This window comes from Rhipicephalus sanguineus, chromosome 3, assembly GCF_013339695.2.
Source record: "Rhipicephalus sanguineus isolate Rsan-2018 chromosome 3, BIME_Rsan_1.4, whole genome shotgun sequence".
Lineage (NCBI taxonomy): Eukaryota > Metazoa > Arthropoda > Arachnida > Ixodida > Ixodidae > Rhipicephalus > Rhipicephalus sanguineus.
In genome coordinates, this window is record NC_051178.1 from 222,131,703 (window position 1) to 222,154,656 (window position 22,954).

Consider the following 22,954-nt stretch of genomic DNA (forward strand, 5'->3'; position numbering starts at 1 on the left):
TGAGGATTGTAATCAAAGGAATGGAGAACTCTATGGAGGAGACGAATATAGTAATTCCTCATTTTATTAAATGATGCGGATCACATTCAGAGCATATGTTGGAATCCATATCAAGCTAAGCTAAAGTAAAGCGGTAAATCATATCCTTTAAAATCAACGGCGATGCGTAGAATTTGGTGATAGTAGGCATAGCACAGACACGTGTGTGCTTTCATTTACACTTTGTATTTAACTCCACAAATTTATCCGCCGTGAGAAGGAACAACTCAGCAGCATCGTGAAACCCGGCAAAGGAAGCTTCGCCTTAAAAGGAAGGGAATGGATTCATTATATATTACTGACTACTGTAATTGTCTTATGGAGGCTGCTGACACCTAAAGAATGCAAAAGCACAGGTAAAAGATGGTAGAAGGAGCGAAGTAAAGATAACTGTGTATGTGAACACTTGATTCACAATGAACTTGAGTCACAACAACCAAGGCAACAACCACTAAAGAGGAGAAAAAACAGTGGAAAACAAGCGCTTGAAGCGAAGGCAGGTAATAGCCCAAAAGTAGCCAAATAGCTAACGACAAAAAATCCCGCCAAGTACAGAAAAATGTAGCCCAATTTGGCTATTTATAGCCCAACCTGGCAACCCTGAGAACAGGCAAAATGGCGGCGCAACAAGTTGTTTGCGCGCTGTTGCCGCCCCAAGCAGACGATGCGAGACGCGCTCAGCCAATGAAATGGCCAGCTCGCGGTCACGTGCGCCTAACAGCCAATAGCATCACGTACTATGCTTCTTTTTCGGTTGCTTTTTTTTCTCCAACCAATGAGCGGAGCGAAGAGGCATGAGCGGGAATTTGTAGACGAAGAAACGCTCTTTCAAACGAGACAAAGGTCGTGGCTATGGCGTTCGTCAAACGGCTGCTCCGCGTCGCGAAAAAAGTGGTGTTTTTCGTCGGATTCTGCGCAAATCGAGCTCGCGCGTCTTCTTTGAAGTGATATAACAAGTAAATTATCGCTTCCTCGAGTCTGAAAATTGGCAGGCAGATGGAAAAATGCTCGCAGAATCCAAAAATGCCATTAGAAAAAAACCGATTTCTTTGCGATTTTTCGGTCCCAAAGACCCGGCCGCCCCCTTAATCGCAACGAGGGTAATCTTCCTCCGATGTACGCCAGGTGTCTTGGTCACGTGATGCGCCGCGCTTAAAAAGGCGAACTGCTGTGCTGATCTTTTATTGTGAACATGGTTCCCGTGGGGGAGCCGAAACGTCAATACATTCGTTTTTAAATCATTTGGTCGCTGTCCGGATCCCTTTAACTAGTAAGATAAATCTTTATTTGGCTCTATTTCGTACATATTACTGAGGCTAAAATTACAGCGCAAAGGCACTTCTTTGTCCTTCTTACTTCTTTGTCCCTGCACCCATCTGAATATAATTTCATGTCTCCGTGTATATAATACACTATCATCCTTGTTACACGTTTTGGTCTAGAGCTGTTCTGGTATGTTGTGTGCGCAGGTGCGATAAGTTTGCCTTGGGCTTATATATGCGTTGGTTATGAAAGAATAAAGCAGTTGTTAGTCAGCGCTTGTGTCGTACGTTTCTTTTCTTCGTGGGTGTCTTGTTCGTTTGCGCTGTAATTTTAGCCTCATGATTCTGGTCGCGGTAAAACATCTATACTGTGATTCTGGTTCAGCCGTCTCGTTTCTTCCCTCCTGTGGCATAAGTTTACAAGAGCCAAAGCGTTCCCACTAGCTTGTGCCACAATGAGCCACGGGACCCTCTTCTTTTTCCCTGGCCGACTGGCCACGGGTGGCGTTTTGCTACAACCCCAAAATGGAAAACTAGCGTGGGTCGCCCGCAATACGACGCAAACACAGCGCGGACGACGATGCACCATGACCCGCATCTCGTGTACTTTTAATTTCGCCACGTGTGGCGTCCCGTGCATTTCACCCAACGCCGCGTGCGTTTGTATTCTGCTGTTAATATCCTGGAGAACGAATGAGGCAGGGCGTAATTGTCTAAGGCAGCGAGCTGCGGAGTGAGGGGTTGCAGGTTAGAAACCCCGGTCGAGCGCTTCAGAACTTATTTCTTCTGAATTATTTTTATTTGAGTCCTTTATTTATATATACATACATATACATATCCGGGGCATGACCGCGACGGCAAAGGTCAGCCGAGAGTGTCCATATAATTGCTATCATAATAAAAGGAAACGCAACCACAGCGGCATCGCTTGTGTCGGTCAGCGCCTGCACGGTGTCATGGGTAAAGGGGCACGAGGCACATGCCGAATAGCGGAATGTGCCGATGGTGTGTGGGGCATTGAAAATTCCCCAATGGTGTGCATTCCTGCCATGTCCGCGCATGCCACTGGCTGGGGAAGGGCGCATGGCACGCGACCCGAGCCGAGGTGAGGGACCCCAGGAGAAGAAACTGGCATTGCTCGGTGGAGTTCGAGACGACCAAAGTGGTGAAAGCCAGCGTCGCACCCGCGACGAGAGCACCAGGGGCCCAGTTCTGGAGGCAGCGGCACGAGAGGCCCGGGAGGCTGGCCGTTGGCCTTGGTGTGAACAGAGCGAGGCTTCCTGGGCTTGCGGCAGCCTCATCACAGCAGTTCTCAGGGCATCTGCAGCACTTCACCAGCTCGACAAGACGACTGCAACCCACCGTACAATCCTTGGAGAGCCACGTCAGCAGTTTGGCCCAGTGGCACTTAGCAGAGACCGAGAGTTAGGGCTAACCGGGCAAGACTAACGTTCTCGACGTAGACCGAAGTGTGGGCAATGAAGACAACCAGTGAGGCGGCTGATCAACGAGGACGACTGTAAGACGTCTACAGGAGCTTCAACGAAGAGACGTGGCGTGTACTTTACCACCGAACCGAATCGGCAAACACCACGAACACCAAGAACGTTCTATTGAGATAGCAACAGACAGAGAAGTTTGTTATTTTAGCTCAGACTCTGCGTACTATTTTCGCATGTGTTACTTTTTCTTGCTGTGAATTTTATGTGTGTTAATTTAGTGCCGTATTGTGTGCGATAAAGTTTGCTTGCCGTGCCACAGCTGTCTCCCGCCTCTCTCTCAATCCCATCCACATTGCAAGCACTCCCGAGATACGCGACACACGGAAACAGGCTTAATCGCTTACTGGCATAGAGTTTCATGCAATAACATAGAGAGGAAACTGGTGCTGCGATTGTTCAACCACCATGGGAATGATGGGAAGTACAGGCTTCGGATTGGATTTCGTTAGCTAACGAACTGTCTACGGACCTTTTTTCTATAGTTCCAGTTTTGTTCTTTGTGAGGCGTGGGCAGTGGGGTACGTTGCAAAGCACTCAAGCAGTGCCTTTGTTGTTCAAAGAGGCTGAAGACCGCTACGTTTCTTGGTTTGCTGCCACATAGCAGCTTTACAGGTTGTATTTGACAGTTTTAGCAAAGCGTCGTGCACTCACCGCTGCGCACAGATGCGTCCCATGCCAGAGCAAGAAATGGCAGAGAGTTCACGTGTTGTGATAAGCGGTACTTGGCAAAACTCTTTCAAATCGACGCCGAAGCTAAGTAGACGCACCGTCACGCTCCTCTGACTCGACTTCACAACAAAACGAGAGATGTGTTGGAAGCAGGCCACTTGGACAAACGCATCTGGCATCGCAGCAGATGATACGTTGTTTCTCACTCAATACGGTATTGTTATTTCCATAAATAGATAATGCGTACTTTCGAAGGAAAGACAAGCGTGTTTGTTTTAAGTGTTGTAAAGAAAATAATTCATTATATTGTGATGCCAAATCTGGAACACAATTGCAAAGCAATGCATACCCTGGTGGTCGAATTTGTCCAGGTTTCAGTTCTATCTGACGGTCACGCAAACTTTTTGCAATAAATTTTACATATAAAAGAATGAAGCAAGTTTTAATTGGAAATAACTTCATATCGCTTTGTTTTACACTCAGCAAACAAGCGTCGCGAATCTCAAGAACCTAATCCATCGGAAGCACATCCGAAGCCTGTACTTCCCATCATTCCCATGGTGGTTGAAGCGCCGCTCAAGGAGTCCGCGTAGATACTGGCGCCAGGTTCCCCTCTAGGTATTATTGCAAGAAACTCTATGCTTACCGGGGAGCAATAAACGAGACAGTAACCAATTCGCCACCTTTTGAAACACTATAATCCAGAAAGCCATCAGTTTTGCAGGCGTTTTGTCATCTATCGTGTTCCGCTCTCTTGTGGAAAGCAATACAACGGCCAAACCAGCAGATGTGTCAATGAGCGATTAGGAGAGCACCATTACAAATCGAATAGACTGGCGCTTGATGGGTTTCTAGCACTCTACGTTCATGCATGCGGTTGCCGAAAATTGTTTCATAACACCGTCATTGTTGGTCAACATAAAGAAGAGATCACCCGTCTTATAGTTGAAGCCGAGCTTATCGATGCGCTTGGTGAGTTGTGTGTGAGCAAGCCATCGATAACATTGTCACCTAAAGAGTTGGGATTCTTGCGCAAGCGGTGATTTACAGTTTTACCCTGTCATGATTTTGCTTAGGTGAAGTGGTTTTTTACGCATTATCTGAGTGATCCCACGTGTTCAGCTGTCTGCCCGATTTTGATGGTATATAAGCGGTCTGGTTCTTGAAAATAAACATGTTGTTGCTATACCTGGCGACAACTTTCTGTGGCAGCACAACCAAGGCTACGGAACCGAAGCACACACCTTTTTTACTACGCTGCTGCATGTAGTCCGGGAACGTTAACTTTTGTAGACTACGTAGCATAAACGAAAACATAAAAAGAAAAGAAATAGGTATTGTGTTCAAGAATTTTCGCATTGTAAGCAAGAAGGCTTATCCCGTGAAGAATTTTCGTTTTTTTGTTGTTTCTAGTTTTCTGGCTTTCTGGTGTCGATTTCACATTTTCCTGCGCCCGTAAACAATCGCCCACAAACGGACTACTTGGCGTAGTAACACATGTGCAGAAGCTCCGCCCTCGTAGCTTTGACTGTGCTGCCACAGAAAGTTGTCGCCAGGTATAGTAGCGCTGTGTGGTGTCCCTTTGTGCCTTCTCGTGTCCGTGTTTCCTTTCGCGCTACACCAAAAGCCTTTCATATGAGTAACCAAGAAGCCCACATTGCAACCCTCATAGAGCGGGAACCGGCCAAAGGACGAAACTGAAACTAGCTGGTGCACCACTGTATATAGCATACAAAAGAAACTGAGAGGCATCGGCACTGGAAAAAAATTCCACGTATTCCCAAAGTCACTAAATCACTTAGCTTTATATTGATATATGTTATTACACTGTATCTATAATATTATTCATGAAAAAAACAATTACTAAAACATACAAAACGTGGCCAATTTTCCCATGGTAACGAAAGAGTTAAGGAACAAAATGTGCTGTATCCCTGACAGCTATTACTGATAGCCCCTCCTAAATCTCATAACGCTTTTCTGTAGGACACCAGTGTACTGCGGCAAAAGCTGCTTAAAAAACATTCTGGACGCAATAAAACAAGCATCAGAAAATTTGAGAACCACTGTCCTTTTTTACTGTGATAGCAATTATATGGACACTCTCGACGGGTTTTTGCCATCATGTCCCCTATAAAGTCCAAATTGTTAACACCCCCCCCCCCCCGCGCGCATAGTATGTTCTACTGCTGGTAAAAGCGCGCGAGTGTGGACGACAAACGCGGTTGAAGCAGAGATCAAACGAGCCGGCCCATCTCAGTCGCTCGGAGGGTGCATGCTATAACACCACTCCACCCGGGAGGCCTGCTGTCGAAGCAGAGAAGAAACGCCCCCCACCCGTCTTGAACGAACATGAAAAGAAGGGAGGGGGGTGTCGCTCGAGCAGCTACTTTGAACTTTGATTCTAAGGGCGCGGTCAGGATCGCGCGCGCGTTATCTCGGCAGCGATCAATGGGCGGCTCCTTTACCCTTCTACGTGCTGCGCTCACAATAAGAAGACACTGTGCAGAAAGAGCATTTTTCCCTTGAGCGACTGTGTTCTCTTACACCAACGTTTTGTAGAGTCACGCGAGATCGAATGGGTCATTCCACGCCAACTTCACATGCGGTTTGCGGCACTGAAAATTTTTTTTCGCCAAAAATAATTTGGCGGAAGGCTTCTTGCTTTGGATAGATAGTCCTCGATTTTTTTTTCATTTAAATCACAGATGGTTGAGCGCCAAGGCTGGGACAGTTAGCGTGAAATGACCTGGATACAAGAGAGTTTACTGTCAGCGTCACTTTGTATAAAATTACAATTTGTTGCTACCGCATTCATTGATTCGTCCTTGCGGGGAAAATGACTTTTTTTCCGTTTTTTTCGCTGAGGTGTGAGGGTTAGGGTCTGCGTGTCTGTATTGGATGATGATACCCACCAGTGTTGCGGAGTTACCATTCTGGAATTGGAATGACTCCAGAATCATTCCACATTTTCGCGACCCTGGAATGGAATAGGGACAAAGCTTGGAGGAATGGAATTAAGCGCCTATTGCACGGAATGGAATGGGAATGGAATTGCGTCTTTTCCCGAAAATAGAACGCATTTTCGTCTACGCGCTGTTTTTCAAACTTCAAACATTATTAAGTCAGAGCCTCGAATTTTGCAATAAACCAGTAGTTTTAAAATGGCTTGGCTGATTACAAGCACGGTACATTTATAAGCAACACGCCTACTACAATTATGTCCTTATACAGACTGTGTTGCTCCGAAGTTTGCCGCAATTGAAATAAGTAAGAGACAGAGTATTGGTGGCAGAAAATTAGAAAGGACAAAAATAAATACTGGAAAAAAAAAGGACATTCTGCCGTAAAGGGCAGAGAAGTGGGCTGAGAATTTACGTTTTTTTTTCCTGTAGTAAGATAGATTTAATTGAAGTAGAGACATTAGGCTAACATTAAGAAAAAGAAGAGAAAAGGGAAACTTTTTTTTTTAATTGAGCTTGGTGGCACACTTGTCACCGCCCCGTTATAAAGGGGATGCTCATAGCATCCATCCAACGAAAGCGCTGAACATTATCTGGATGCGCCGTGGAGCGGAGTGTCAACACCTGAGTTATTTTCCTTACACCCTGCACCAAGCTAGTATCCCTCGACTTTGGTAACGTATTTTGCGTACTTTTGCAGTTCTTAATGCATCTGATGACATCAGCCTTATGCAGCGTTCATTCTTACCTCGATAAAACTATCAAGATGCCTTTCCTACATTGAGGAATTGCAGGAATGGAATTGAACGGCCTGGCCATTGCCGGACTGGGAATGGGCTAAGTTTTCTCATTCCTAGGAATTGAAAGGTATGAAATTGCGGCAAGTTCTCATTACCCGGAATGGAATTGGAATGGAATGAAGGCACCCATTCCGCAACACTGATACCCACACTGTAGATGACCAATGTGGCTTCCATTTCTCACTAAAATTTGCGCAACTGGGAAAATTTTGAAGCTGCTCGGGCATTTTGGTGCAGCGTGGTGCAATTTCAACAAATTTCACGGTTTTGGCTCAGCTTGGCGCAAAAATAAGGAATTGTATCAAATTGGCGCAGCTGTTGCACCCCTGTTTACAGTACAAAATGGGCCCTTGTGAATATCCTTATGCAAAACTGGATGAACTTATGTCTAATTCATTAATTAATTATAGTTAAAATACAGACCAAATTCATTTAAACGACGCATTTCAAAAGCTTATTCGTTGGTGCAATAAATGGCAGATGTTAGTTAACTTTAAAAAGACCGTTTCTATGAAAATTTCTCACAAATGTAACCCTCTTCGTTTTGTATATTCAGCCAAGAATGTTTTTTTGCAGGAGGTACAAGACTACAAGTACCTTGTCTTTGGATTTCGAATGACCTTAACTGGATGAGACATATTAACACTGTAATAAGCTCGTGCAATTACAAACTATTTTACCTTAGACGACCTCTTAAGCTCTCCACTCCCGCCGTTCACCTTATTGCATTTAAGGCAATTGTTCAACCTTCTTTAGATTATGCATGCATAACTTGGTACCCTCACACTAGAAAAAATATCAGCGAAATGGAAAAAATTCAAAAGAGAGCTGTTAGATTTATTTACAACAGTTTTGGCCATACTTCAATGACATGTTTATTAACAAAAGCCAACCTCCCAACACCTACACAAAGAAAACGTATTGAGATTGAAATTTTTCTTTCAGTTAGTTAAAGGTTATTTTAAGTTAAGACTTATCGCATATACTTCATTTCTCCACAGGATATGCCACAAGGCAGAGGCATGCCTTTACAATAACCCCATTCTCCACCCACATTCAAGTATTCGTTTTTCCCTAGGACAATTACCGAATGGAATAATCATAGTAATGAAGTTGTTTCCCAGTCATCCTTGAACCTTCTTGCTGCACAGCTCCAGCAGTGAGTGTCTGAATTCTATTACATGTGCTCCTGCTGTTTATTTCAATCACTGTAACAATTCTCCACTCGTGATCATCTTGAATGTAGTGCTGATTTCATTATATGCTCTTATGCTTGCTTATTGCAAACCATTGTCTGTTTTCATTGTTTCTTTTTTCTTCTGAAAGCATCTACATACCTTACCTATTTTATATTTATTTGTTTGCTGATTTGTAAATTTAGCAAATGTATATCCACCCTGCCAAAACCCTATGTTAGGGTTGCAGTATTCATAAATAAAAAAAAATAATTTTGGGTTTACAATGAGTGTTAGTGTTGTAACTCAATAACTACAACAGATGGTTTGGTTTGGTTGGTTTTAATGGTGCATAAGGAACTTAGGCTATCATGCACCAAACGCATGGTATTGTTCTCTTAAAATGTTGGAATAGATCGCCGAGTCCTTGTCTAGGCAAGGGCCCCGAGGATACCAACAGGTTAAAAAGACCTCGATCTTCTTCTTAATAGTGAGAAGTTTAACGAGGTGTCACTATATTTAGACGGCGCAGGGTATGAATTTATAGTCTGTTTAAAATGCCTGCTTCTCTGAGGAAGTTAAAAAAATCACAGCATATCCACGGGGTGAATGATGATGAGTGGGGCGAAGCTACGGAGGGAATCATCTGTAAACCGTGAAACTCTTCCGTGAAATGCGCCCAGTACATAATATAAAGAGTGTGAAACATCGTGTATATATTAAACATCAAACTTTTATTGTACTGTTGGTTTACGTGGTCCCTTCATTATCACTGGTGATCGGCGAAATGCAAGGAAGAAGTCCACTCCCGAGCGAAAGAGCGCCAAGAGCGACCGCATTCCCCGCTCGCCCTGTGCGAATTAAAGGCAAGGCTAGAGGGAAGACAGGACGCGCGTTCCACGATGCCAGGTCGGTAGCATGCCCAACGAAAGCCAACGGAACGCGATCGTGCAAGTGCTCCGGCTTCGCATCGCCTCATGGTTCCATTTAGCGTCCCAAAACCAAACATATTGCTCAAGGTGTGCCTTGCGTTTTTCGTAGAAATAATTTCTTTATCATGTACACTAAGACGAAAAGTTGAAAGCTCACTAGAGTGTATCGCCCGCAAAGTATGTCTTTTAGTGTGATTTAACTCTCGTACGGCAGGGTCCTCGCGCCGTTGCCGGTCCACCTCGCCCGTTGACGATCGGGCGAGGTGGCTACATGCAACTACTACCCTACTACTACTACACTTTAAGAAAAACATCTGGCGTTCTTTTGTTCTGCTTTTACAAAACATCTGGCGTCTTTCGTTGGTTTATTTCATCAATCAACGGCGTTTTGAACAAAATTTTTATTGTTTAATCACGCACAGGAGAAATCTCACCAGGCACTACCTTGGAGGTAAACAATGGCTGCTAATGGCAATGAGAGACAGAAGAAGTCGGCTTTTAGCTAACACTTACACTTCTACTTCTACTAACGTTTCCTACTGGAACATGCCAATGGCTGCTAATGGGGAATGAGAGACAGAAGAATTCGGCTTTTAGTTAACGCGCACGCTGCGAATTTTTTATTGTTCAACAACGCACAGGAGAAATCTCCCACCGGCACCACCTTGGAGGTCAAAGCGTAAGACTTGTTACTCACTACTACGACCACTACGAGGGACGAACGGGTGCCGCCTTAAGGAGCTTCGCCCCTAAAACATGCGAGTTATAGACTAACGCGTCTTCGCTTAAGAGCAGTGCTGGGTGAAGTGGCACATGTTCACTATAAAATACGGTAAAATGTTTTTTTTCTTAGTTCTTCCAATTTAGTACATGACAGTAAAATGTGATTCACTGAGAGCTCGCATCTGCATCTCTCACACAGAGGTTTGTCTTCTTTTGCTAGTAAAAAATTGTGTGTGAGGATGTGTGTGGCCAATGCGTAAGCGACACAATATAACTTCTGTGAAACGTTCTTGGTGTGAGCATGACTTCCATTCTTCTATGGTGGGCTTTACAAGGTGGAGCTTATTATTTACTTCTAACTCCCATCTAGACTGCCATTTATTTCTGAGTTTGTGGCGCACTGATTTTATGACGTCTTTGTAGGGGATGCTGACATTCTTGATTTCTTTACGCTGTGCTTGTGCTGCACATTCATCTGCCTTCTCATTTCCATAGATTCCGACGTGGCTCGGCACCCAGCAAAGCTTTATGCTACGTCCTTGTCTTATAACTGTTATTATGTTGTGTAGGATTTTGCCTATTATTGGTATACACGCATTTCTGGGTTGAAGTGCTGTTAGTGCACTCAATGAGTCTGTGTAAATTATACTGTTCTCGATATTTTCATTTGTTATTTTTTTTATAGCGACTGAGATTGCATAGCTTTCTGCGGTGAAGACGGATGCGCATTGGGGCAGCCGAACTGTTTTTTCCCATTAATTGTGTACTACGGCACTTCCAACATACCGTGTTGATTTGGAACCGTCGGTGTAAAATGCTGTGTATTGTGGGGGTGCTGTCGGCCCCTGTGGAGTTGTCTGCGCCTAGTGGCGCACGCGCGCCTCGCGGATAGGCCGTCGGCGGCAGTGGCGCTGTGCTCGCGAGCGTTGGGGTTTGCGCGTGTGCGACGGCCGCGCCACCGGAGAGAAGCGGGCGGGCCCGCCGCGGCCGCCGGGCGGGAAAAAGGAAGTCTCTTGGGATTTGGCGGCTGGCGTCGACGGGCGGCTTCCCGCGGTGGGGTCCCGCTGGGGGACGATACCGCGGCTCGTTTCCCTCGGGGCCCCTCGTAGTGGTGAGTCGTGCGTCCTCGCGACGCCGCATTCGCGGTTATTGCTTGTCGTATGTTATGGTGTATGTCATGTGTTACGTTGTTGAGTGTGTGTTATGTTATCCAAGTATTCATTGTCCGCGTGTAATTGTTTTAGCGAGTGACTAGATTGTAATAAGATTCGGCCGGCGAGCTCGCCGAATGTAAAAGCAGTGTGTAATAAATTTGAATGTGTTCGTATGAACCAACCGCGTCTGCTGTCTTCCGTGTGCTCTGAGAGCCGGCGATAATGAGAACACACGATCTCAGATCCCACAGTATTTTGCATATTTTGCTTGAAGTGCTAGGAATTCCTGTAATATATGCTCGCGGGGTGTTTGCTTTTTTTGAAATTGTGTCAGCGTGAAGTCACATACAGAGGGTAGACAGTACCAAGGTGGGAGCGCATTGGGTCTCTCTGCGATCTTAGGCAATGTGTCCTGTATATTTAACTCTCGGCACATCTCGTTCAAAGCGAAGAATGAGTGGCCTTACTGTCTGGGGTTTGTTGATAAATAGTGTTCTAGATGGACAGTGATTTACTATAGGGTGACAGAGGTGGTTCGGCATTGAGCAAATCTTTAGAACATATGAATATGTGAGCATGGTTCTTCTGTCTGCCAATAGTGGCTCATTGGTTTCTACATAGAGACTGTTTATGGGTGAAGTTCTATATGCACCAGTTGAGAGGCGGAGGCCGAGATTGTGTACCGGATCCAGTCGTTTCAGATATGATTGTCTCGCTGACCCATATACTATGCTGCCGTAATCTAAACACGATCGTACCACTGAACGGTAAATTTGTAGTAGGCTTGCCCTATCTGAACCCCAGTGTTTGCGGGACAGCACTTTTAGTATGTTGAGAGATTGGGATGTTTTTTTCTTCAGCGCATTTATGTGTGGAAGAAATGTCAACTTCTTGTCAAAAATTAAACCCAGGAACTTGTGTTCTTTCTTCAATGGTAATTCAGTTTGGTTTAGGTGTAAGGTAGGGTCTGTCTGTATGCCTCGTTTGAGAGAGAAAAAAAATGGCCACTGTTTTTTGCGCAGAAAAGCGGAAACCATTTCTGTCTGCCCATGTTGTCAGTTTGTTAATTGTTAACTGTACCTGTCTTTCGCATGTTGATGTGTTGCAGGATGTGCTAGCTATCTGGAGGTCGTCTACGTAGAGTGAATACATGATTGATTTCGGTATTACTTTGCTGATCGAGTTCATTTTCACGACAAATAGTGTTGTGCTTAAAATGCATCCTTGCGGTACTCCATTTTCCTGCGTGAAATTTTTCGATAATGTCGAGCCTAGGCGCACATGGAATGAACGGTTAGCGAGGAAGTCTTTCAGGCAGTTCAACATCCTGCCATGGATTCCTAGCTCAGCCAGGTCCTGGAGGATTCCGAACCTCCAGGTGGTGTCGTATGACCTTTCTAGATCAAAAAAGACGGCCAGACAGTGTTGTTTGTGTACAAACGCTTCAAGGACAGTATTTTCGAGGCGTACTAGGTGGTCGATTGTGCAGCATGCTTTTTTAAAACCACACTGATCAATGATGAGAAGTTTGCAGGATTCTAACACGAATGACAGCCTAATATTAAGAACACTTTCAAAGGACTTTGCTAGACAGCTGGTGAGAGGTATAGGTCTGTAGCTACTAGGATCTGTTGGTGGCTTTCCCGGTTTCAAAAAAGGAACGATAATGGCCTTCTTCCAGGCTTCAGGTAATTTTCCAGATATCCACACTTTGTTAAAGAAAGCCACAAGTGTTCTTGTGGCAGGTTCGGAGAGATGGGCTAGCATTTGATAGTGTATGTCATCAGGTCCGGGTGCAGTCTGCTTACCTGCAGCCAACACAGAGTGGATTTCTTGAAAAGTAATTAAGCAGTTGTAGGATTCGTTTGTATTGCCGCTTGTTGGAAGCCTTTGTTTTTTGGCTGTATGTTTGTGTTTCAGAAATGATTGTGTGTAATGTGAAGAACTGGAAACAGCACAGAAAAATTCACCTAGAATATTTGCCTGTTCTTCGATACTTGTCTGTACGCCAGGGGTTGTGAGTAAGGGTACAGTGAACGGAGAGAAACTGCCGTCTATCTTTCGGATCCGTTCCCACATTTCTTTTGATGCAGTGGTGCTATATATAGAAGAGACGTACTTTTGCCATGAAGATTTTTCAGCGCATCGACGGATGTACATATCTGGCTTTCGCTGTGGCCTTTTTAAAATTTGCAAAGTTTTCCGCCGTCACGTACCTGCGGAAGGTTCCCCAGGCTTTGTTTTGCTTCTTTTTTGCTTCTCTACATTCGTATGTGTACCATGTTTTGTGATTTTGCTTTACCAGTCCAGAGGTCTGGGGGATGGATAGCTGTAATGATACAGTTGGTGATGCATTCGTTTAGTTCATCTATGTTGAGGTTTTCTGACGCTATATTTTCTAGGCTAGCCTTTTCTTGTAAGAGGGCCCAGTTGGCTAAATGTAGCTTCCAACATCATGGTTTTCGTTGGATAACTTCAGGTGAGGTTGTTAGGTTGATTACTATGGGTGGATGATCGCTTCCGTATGGGTCGTTTAGGATATCCCATTTGAAATCCATGAAAACGGAAGGTGAACAAAAAGATAAGTCTATGCAGCTCATTTTTCTTGAGCTAGGAGAACAGTATGTTGGTTTCCCTGTGTTTAGTAAGCAAAGGTTATTGCTTAATATAAAATCCTCAATTATTTGACCCCTACTGTCAGTTCTTTCACTACCCCAAAAGTTGGAGTGCGCATTAAAATCTCCGACTACCAGGAATGGCTCTGGCAGCTGATCCATAAGGTGTTCTAAATCAGAGATAGTTACTTTAAGGTGCGGCTCCAAATATACGCTGCACACTGTAATAGTTTTAAATGCGTGTATGATGGCCACGACGGCTTCTATTCTGGTTTTAAGTTTGTGTTCCCGCGCTGGAACTCCACTCTTAACTATAATAGCAACACCCCCTGAGAGCCTACTTGCCTGCTCTCGGTCGTGCCAGAATACTTTGTAGTTTTTCAAGATGTTTCGGTGGTTAGGATCTAAGTTTGTTTCTTGTAAACACAAGGCTACCGGTGAAAGAGTGGCTAGTATGTCCTTTACGTCGCTTAGGTTATGTAGGAGTCCCCTGCAGTTCCAGTGTATAAAAGCCATGTTGTATTATATGGGTAGGGTAAGAACCTAGGTCTTCTTTTCAGGCCCAGTGATACTGGGCTTGTCTTTTTTCCGATCCAAGGAGTCCCGCCATCCTGACGTCGACGGCCCAGGACTACCTTGGTTTGTGTACATCGCATCGCCTGACACGCTGGACGTCCGTGCTGAATGCACGGATTTGTTAGCGTTTAGCCTTGCCGTGTGAAGAGAGGCCTTGAGGCTTGCTGACCCTGCGGTCCGCGTAGCCCGAGTTTGAGATAGTGGTGCAGCGCGAGCTGCATCCACTTTGGGCGCTGGATGCCCTGCCCCGGCGTCACTAGGTGTGCCCTGGGCAGGCACTGTAGGCCGCTGTGTTGCCGCGCCCTGTTGCAGCACAACGGAGTAGCTTCTGTTTTCCATGAATGAAAGACACTTTCGCGCTTCTCTGAAGCTGATGTTTTCTTTAACTTTGAGTGTGACGATGCTTTTTTCTTGTTTTGATGTTGGGCAAGCACGCGAGTATGCAGGATGACTACCCTCGCAGTTAACGCAGTGGTGTGGTTCAACTTTGCAGTTTTCAGAACTGTGCTCGTGAGAAGCGCACTTGGCATATGTGGTTTGGCCCCTGCAGCTCTGTGAGCCGTGGCCGTATCGTTGGCAGTTAAAGCAGCGTCGCGGATTCGGTATGTATGGACGTAGTTGGAGTTTGGTGTAACCAACCTCCACAGTGCCCAGCAGTATGCTCGATGCGAATGTGAGAACAAAGTGCTTTGTCTCGATTTCCTTGTTTTCTCGTTTGATTTTTATTCTGTACACATTAGTGACGTTTTGGTCCTTCAGTCGGTTTTGGAGTTCTTCTTCACTCATGTATTTTAGGTCATCGTCAGAAATTACGCCTTGGACGGTGTTTAGTGATCGGTGAGGGGTAATGGATACTGGAATGTCTTCGAAGGCTGTGCATTTTTAAAGGTTCTCGTACTGGTGTTGCTAGAGCACTTCTAAAAGAAGGTCCCCGTTGGCCAGCTTCTTTATCTTATATCCTTGCCCTAAGGTGTCTGTTAGGGTTCTGGAGACTTTGAAGGGAGAAACATGTCTTGCTGTTATTTCCGAGTGCTCGCTGTGAATCACGTGGAATCTAGGAAAGGTGCTTTTGTTGTTCGTGAAGAACTTGGCTGTTACATCGGTGCGCGTCCTCTTCTGAGGATGGCGATCAGGCAAAGAAAGCGAAGTGTCCATAAAATTTGTACATGTTTCGGCCTCGGTACCAGCCGCCCACCAAGGAGCCCAACGAGGGGATGGGACAGGAACTCGCGAGCAAGTCCTGCCCGCGCCAGCTGTACACCGCGGCTATAACCAAATATGGCTGAACTCAGGGTGGTTAGCCACACAAGGTTAACCCTTGCCGCCGCGAAAAGAGGAAATGAACTGAAGATACGAGAAGACAGGAAAGATTAAAAGTCAGAGGGAAAGACGAAGATGAGGGGAGGGAGAGACAGGAAAAGGCGACTGCCGGTTTCCCCTGGGTGGGTCAGCCCAGGGGTGCCGTCTACGTGAAGCCGGGGCCAAAGGGGTGTGTTGCCTCTGCCGGGGGGCGTTAAAGGTCCAATCACCCGGCATCGGCTCAACCCCCAGGATCCCCTTTTCCCCGGACACGGCAAAGCCACGCACGGCTAGACGTGGGAGGGGTCGAAACCCCCCATTAGCTCGGGTCCGTGGTGTCGCTACAACCAAACGGCTGCTTGCGCAGACGCCCCTGCGGGGTAACTACAACAGATAGCGCAAAAAAAAATTCAGTTACGATATCACCATAACAAATCATATCTGCACACCAAATTTCATCACTTTATCCCTACAAATAACAAAAATAGTTTTCACTGCCACGTCCCCCCTTAAAAAGCGCATAATTTGGAAGAAAATTACATATGCATTATGTGGACACCTTGCTTAGATACTAAAAAAAAAAAGTGGTTCCTCAAGTTGGGCAAAAATGCATGAGAAAGTACAGGGCTTACCCTGTGCTCTTAAATAGCTTTTGTTTCTTTTGCTCCTGATTTTGGCAAGTGTATGGTTTTTCACCAATGTCCGCTCCTCACCAGATGATGTTTCGTCAAACTGTGTATTTATACTTTTATTTATTCAACTCAAATCAAACAATATGAATATTACTGGTGATGCATTCATGAAATCCACCAATGCCCATCGTAGTAGTTTGCTGAGAGGAGAGAGCAATTTGTAGCTGACAATGAAACAAAGTTGTCCATTTCCTGCAATAACAGTTGGCTCACAGGACTTCTAATAGGCAGTGATTTCTGACTATGTCCAAACAGTGTTGCACAGCCCCTTTAAAACTACAGTCAACATCCGATTTTTCAGATATCCTAGAGACCACGAAACCGCCACCAAAAGTAAATTCACGCTTCTTTACTTTGCTCATGTGGTCAAATCGCTACAGTCATGTCCCAAATAGCTCTCAAGGCCTGCCAGTACACTTATCAGGCATTTCACTGCTCACACAGGTCCTTGTGAATACGTTTGGTACACATAGGGAACCCAGCTGATCCTTCCCAGTTGCGTGCAGCACGTTGCCTGCTAAGCTCAGGCCGTCACTGAAAGGGTGCTTGCTGCACAGCACGCACATGTTTGTCTTGAGTGTTCATCGTGCCCACTAAGTTCCTGACTGCACATGGACATGGCAATGGCGAGCTGCTTTCGTTCCTGAAAGCGATGTGTCTGTGCAGTGCACTTAGCGGTCTAGTGACAAGAGGCAGCAATGAATGGTGGCGCAGTGCATTTGGGCTGTAGCTTATTAGAAGCCTGCAGTATGCTTACAACTGCGCTAGGCCACATGTCCTACTGAGCAGTTAGCGGAAGACGCTTATGATTAACTCATAGCGGCACATTTACCGCCTTCAGCCATCACGGCTCTGTGCATTTCCGGTGCTTATCTGTACTGGCACTACCGCACTGTGACGTGACAGTGATACCATCAGATTTTCGGTATGCTTCGCCCCATAATACCTTGGCACTGCGACAAAGCTAACTTTCAGAATCTGCCACAGCCACAAACAGATGGACTCGCAAAAGTGCTGGCTTCAGCATGCAAGATGATTGACCCAGTAGCGGTGGTTGCTTGAATTAATGCCATATTAGACCAGCAATTTGAGTGGAAAGTCCGGAAAATCGACAATGAATAGTTCTTGCATCTAAAATTTCAGGCACTTTTATACATTGACTCTACAGAGCTTGTGGTGGTGCCCTGAAAACGTCCGAATTTTCAGGCGCGTTAAAAAGTCGGGCCTCTGAAAAACTGGCAGTTGACTGTAGAGTCAAGTGAGAGCAAAATAAAAAGCAATCAACAAAAACTCACAGGGTCCCGTTTGCATCCGCTCAAGATGACCCCAAGATGACCCAAAGGGGAAAGTTGTCCATTGTGAATGTATTATCGGGCATTTCATATTATGAGAACACCGCTTTTTAACATTTCTTTTTTGCTTATGCAAACACCGCAAGGATGAAATGGATGTGCAGCTCACGTGCTAATCTGTGTACCTCACAAGGTGACCCTGAAGCATAGGGGTCTAAGGCCTTAAAATTACCAACATGAAAACGAGATTTAACTGAGTACTACCTGTACACTGCTAGCAGTCTATTTTAAGCTTTTCTCTCATACACCATGCACTGTGTGCTCACAATATGCTACGCAACATTACACAAAGAGCAAGTAAAGTTATTCTGACGGAATGTCCACCTGCTGTGTTGACATCGGAGCTTGTGTAGGCCCTGCTGTGACACAATACATTCCGGTTTGGAGTGCAACACACAAGGCGTGTTCACAAAGTATTGAACTGTTGGCTAGCAGGAATACATTCCTTGATTAGAAGGTACAAAACCCTAATCCCCTTCAAAGTATGCTTCTCAGCAATGCCCTCACCCCTCCCTGTGCTCCCATCAATGTTGTACAGCAAAGACCGCTTATAACGTAAGTCGCCGGAGTCGCGAATATCCGCACTATAACCAAAACAACATTTTTGAAAGGTTGCACATGTGCAAAACATGACCAACGGGTGGGCGCGCGATTACGACTATCGAGGCATGCGACTGGGACGTAAGTTTGCGTCTGCTTACATTTGGAAATGTTGAATGGTTCGCGTCCGCGGACCTGCGGTGCCGACACAACGAACACGGAAAAAATGCGCCGTCACGGGAAGTCGTCGCGGTAGCACACTGCGTGTGCGCCATGTCGAAAACGGTGGCGACGACAAACCACCACTCGAGTGTTTCACATGCACGCCCGCGTTTTCGTTAAAGATGTAAGTCACCCCTTCTAAATGCAACAACTGCAAAATGTTTCATTGACTCGGCACCAAACCACAACTTCTGTAGTCCGCGGCCGCCGACATGGCAGCTAGCGCTCGTTAGGCCTAGCGTGCGCGTTGCAACTTGGCATGCCGCCGCGAGAAGCTTGCCCTAGGCAACACGTAGATCGGGCGTAGAAGAGATCGCACTTGCGAGCTAAACTGAGGGCATCACGCGTGAAATGCAGTTTCGGTTCGTGGTCGGGAGAACAGTCTCGGCAACTATCCTGAAAAAGTCTCTCAAGCTTGTAAGTCCGCCTGTTGGTGGCAAAGGCGAAAGCTCAATCGCGTCTCAAAGCATTGTTACTTGCGGGGGGAATCGAGGTTGCACACGCGATATCTGCGCTCTACGACGAAGCAACTATTTTCCCGACGGAGACAAATAGCGGTAACGCGCTCTTGATGCGGAAGCGGGCGCCCGTACGTAGCGGAGCGCACATGTCAGGCGGCCGGGGCAAAGCGTGCATGTCAAGGGGGCAAAGGCTTCTCCGTCGGCCACGCAACTGCTCCCCCTCCTTACACCACGCACCCGCGCCGGGCTGCTGTCCCCCACCGCCATCCCCCTCTTTTTCTCCCCCCGCTCCTCGTTCGTTTGTTCCGCGTCCCCTCCTCCTTCGTAACGCCGTCGCCGCTCTCTCCCCCGCCGGCGCATCTCCGCTGAGAAGCACGCTCGCTCCCTCGCATCTCTGAGAATGTTCAGGCAGCCGCATTATAACCGGTCTTTCATCTCGGGAGACTGCACAATAAGCGGTATGCGTATACATGGAGTGCTATGGGAGGGTAAACGGGAGTCAGAAAAAACCGCATTATAGCCGGTAGTGCACTGTAAGCGGTTACGTTATAAGTGGTCTGAGGTGCATATATATACAGGGTGTTTCAAGAAGTGTGTCGGAAAATTCTCAAAAATCAGGAAAATGCGATATTTGCCTTCACAATTGATTTTTCTGTAGCAGCCGGCATCTTAAGATGGCTAAAGACATCATTTGGGAGAGCAATTAGGAACTTAAATTAATCAACTTTTTAATTAGCAGAGTTAGGCTAATACGTGAAATAGGAGAATTGAAGTTCTTCATGGAAAGAACCCATCACAGCTTTGAGATATAAAAAAGCAGCTTCCAGTAATTATTGTGGCCTAATGAAATTTGATCAAATTGAATGGCGAAACCTACAATGAAGCACCGATGAGCACAATAAGCAGACGACCAGAATGACATCACTGTTCGAAACAATGATTGCAGAGGTGTAGGTCTTCCGTGTTCGTTATCGTATGTGCGCCATAAGCACTATAATTGCAAGCACAGCTCGCACACCCACACAATGAAGTCGGTTGATGGTTGATATAATGACGCTCACTCGTTCTGGACGTCTCAGAAGAATATGGCAGTTGAACTCTTCCACATTTCGGTTTCGCCGCTGAATTTCTGTCGCGTATCTTGGGAGTGCTTGCAATGTGGATGGGATTGAGAGAGAGAGGCGGGAGACGGCTGTGTCATGGCAAACAAACTTTATCTCACACAACACAGCAAACAATTAACAACACAATCCCAATTCACGACGAAAAGCAACACACGTAAAAGTACCGAGCTAGTGCACAATATCTGTACAGAAAATAACAAATCATTCAAGCACTCCGCTCCCCTAGCTCGAAACAGTCTGGCCACTATGACTTCTCAGTTTGTCGCTACCCCAATCGAATGTTCTTACTGTTAGTGGTGTTCACGGACTCGGTTCGGCGACAATGTTGACACCCTGTCCTGTCGTCGAAGCTCCTGTAGACGTCTTAAGGTCGTCGTCGTCGTCGATCAGCCGCCTCGCTTGTAGTCTTCATTGCCCATACTTCGGTCTACTCGAGAACGTCAGTCTTGCCCGGTTAGCCCTAACTCTCGGCCTCTGCTAAGTGCCACTGGACCAAACTGCCAATGTTGCTCTCCGAGGATTGTACGGTGGGTTGCAGTCATCTTGTTGAGCTGGTGAAGTGCTGCAGATGCCCTGAGAACTGCTGCGATGAGGCTGCCGCAAGCCCAGGAAGCCTTGCTCAGTTGACACGAATGTCGACGGCCACCCTCCCGGGCCTCTCGTGCCGCTGCCTCAAGAACTGGGCCCCTGCTGCTCTCGTCGTGGGTGCGACGCTGGCTTTCACCATCTTGCTCGTCTCGAACTCCACTGAACAATGCCAGTTTCTCCTCCTGGGGTACCTCACCTTGGCCATCCGCGCACACCATTGGCTGGGGAAGGCCAGTGGCGTGCGCGGACGTGGCAGGAGTGCACACCATTAGGAAATTTTCCATGCCCCGCACCCCATCGCCACATTCCGCCTTTCGGCACGTGCCTCGTGCCCCTTTATTCATGACAATTTCATTACTTTGCAATTATTACTAGAAGCTGCTTTTTTAAAATTTCAAAGCTGCAATGGGTTCTTCGCATGAAGGACTTCAATTCTCCCATTTGACACAACTGTCTAACTTCACTACTTAAGAAGTTAATTTAACTTTATTAATTACTGTTCCAAATGATGTCGTTAGCCATCTTAAGATGCCTGTGGCTACAGAAGAAGTAATTGTGAAGGCATCAAACAAATATCGCATTTCCCTGATTAAGAATTTCAGACACATTTCTTGAAACGCCTGGCATTTTCGGAACATATTTTTTGACAGCGTGTTTTGCATATTGTCTCCTTTTAACACGAAGCCATGTTGGGGGAATATGGAACCTGATGAATTAGTACAGGAATGTTGTGTTTGGTGCAGAAAGCCTGAATCAAGGTGTGCAGAATGCTTGTTTGTTTATGTTGGGTTTTATGGCACAAAAGCGACTAAGGCTATGCTGCACCAGACACATGGTGATAAAAGAAAAAAGCTATAGTGAAACTACACTGCAGAATGAGCGGACGTGTTATCATGATGGAGCTGCAAAGCTTGTGCTTTCCATAGATCTGGTTATTTGCACCGCAAGGCATCCCGAAAAATTGGACGCTTACCCCTATCTCGGTCACAACTTCTCCGACTGTGAGAAAATGTAAATTTATGACCAAAGTCCACACTTGCTCAAAGACATCCTTATTGTGCCTAATTAAGGGCCTGCCTAAACACGGTTCGCTGCACACTGATGTGTGGCCATCTTTCCAATGCTTCCAACCCATTACAAAGTGCTCAGCCATAATTCTTCATCGTCATCAGCCACAGCATCAACAAAGTCCACATAATGCCTTACAGATGTGTAGCAGGTACCACGTTTCTCTTCAGAATGACGAGTAATGGCGTAGTGGGTGCTTTCCTACTTTACAAAAATTATGATTTATGGCATAGTGGGTACCCTGCAAGTGTACTTGTATTAGTTGCCCCAAGAGAGTTTAACACGGATTCTAGAAAGGCCACTCTTCCAGCGTTCGCTGTGACTGTGTTGTCTCTTCCGTGCAGGCCTGGCTTTTTTTTCTTTCTTAGAGACACTCATGCCATCATCACCAAAAGTCTAGAATCGTGTCACTGGCTTCTGCTTGGGTATCCCCACAAAATTTAATGCAATATTGCTGCATTTCCTTCATTTTCCAACTTACTGGAATCTGACGAGCGCTCACTACGGGACCTCACCCATAAGCAGACCGCCAGCAACTGATGCTTTTAGCGGGTGGAAAAAAATTCATGCATGCACATGAATGTTCTCTCCATATCTACACTGAAGGAAGCTTTCCGTACTTTATTGGTTTGAATGGGGAAAAAATAAGGCTCAATGCTTTTGGAGCACACCTTGTATATCGTAATGACCATGAGAGCTGTACCCCAATGCTCATTTTGGTGATTGACAGGTATACAAATTGAGCCGCACCGCCCAAATGCATGATCGATGTACTTACCCTTGAATTAGCGTAAAGAGGATGTCTGGCTTGGTACAGATGTAGTCTACTGTTGGTGAACGTGTGCCTATTTGCCGTCGCAGGATGTTGTTGAAGATCTGAGCAACATCTTTCTTGCCCTAGGAAGCCAAAAATCAGAAGCAAGCATTAGTTTTCTTGATGCAGTACCAGCACGACCCATGTGAAAGTCAAGAAGTTATCCTGAGTATTGGCTAATAATGTGCACCATTTTACAAGCTCATGTGCTCCAAACTGTGTTCTATTGCTCCTTGCATGCTCAATAAAAGTGAAAAACAAATTTGTGTACACGAGTTATCTGCACAGCAGAAGCCGGGAGAGAAATTTTGGGCAGAAGCGATTGGGATGTGACAAACCTTCAAATTGCACATAGGTGATCGCACACAACTCTCCACATTCCTC

At 45.9% G+C, this 22,954-nt stretch overlaps 1 protein-coding gene across 5 annotated transcripts in view; it reads right to left on the reverse strand.

The window, feature by feature from the left end:
* LOC119388329 (protein Mo25) overlaps window positions 1-22,954 on the reverse strand; it is a 211,655-nt gene that overhangs the window by 69,017 nt on the left and 119,684 nt on the right. For all 5 annotated transcript variants that reach the window (XM_037656035.2, XM_037656032.2, XM_037656033.2 and 2 more), the window contains one exon: window positions 22,535-22,653. In XM_037656035.2, coding sequence (XP_037511963.1) covers window positions 22,535-22,653 — 119 coding nt within the window. The remainder of the gene's footprint in view (window positions 1-22,534; window positions 22,654-22,954) is intronic.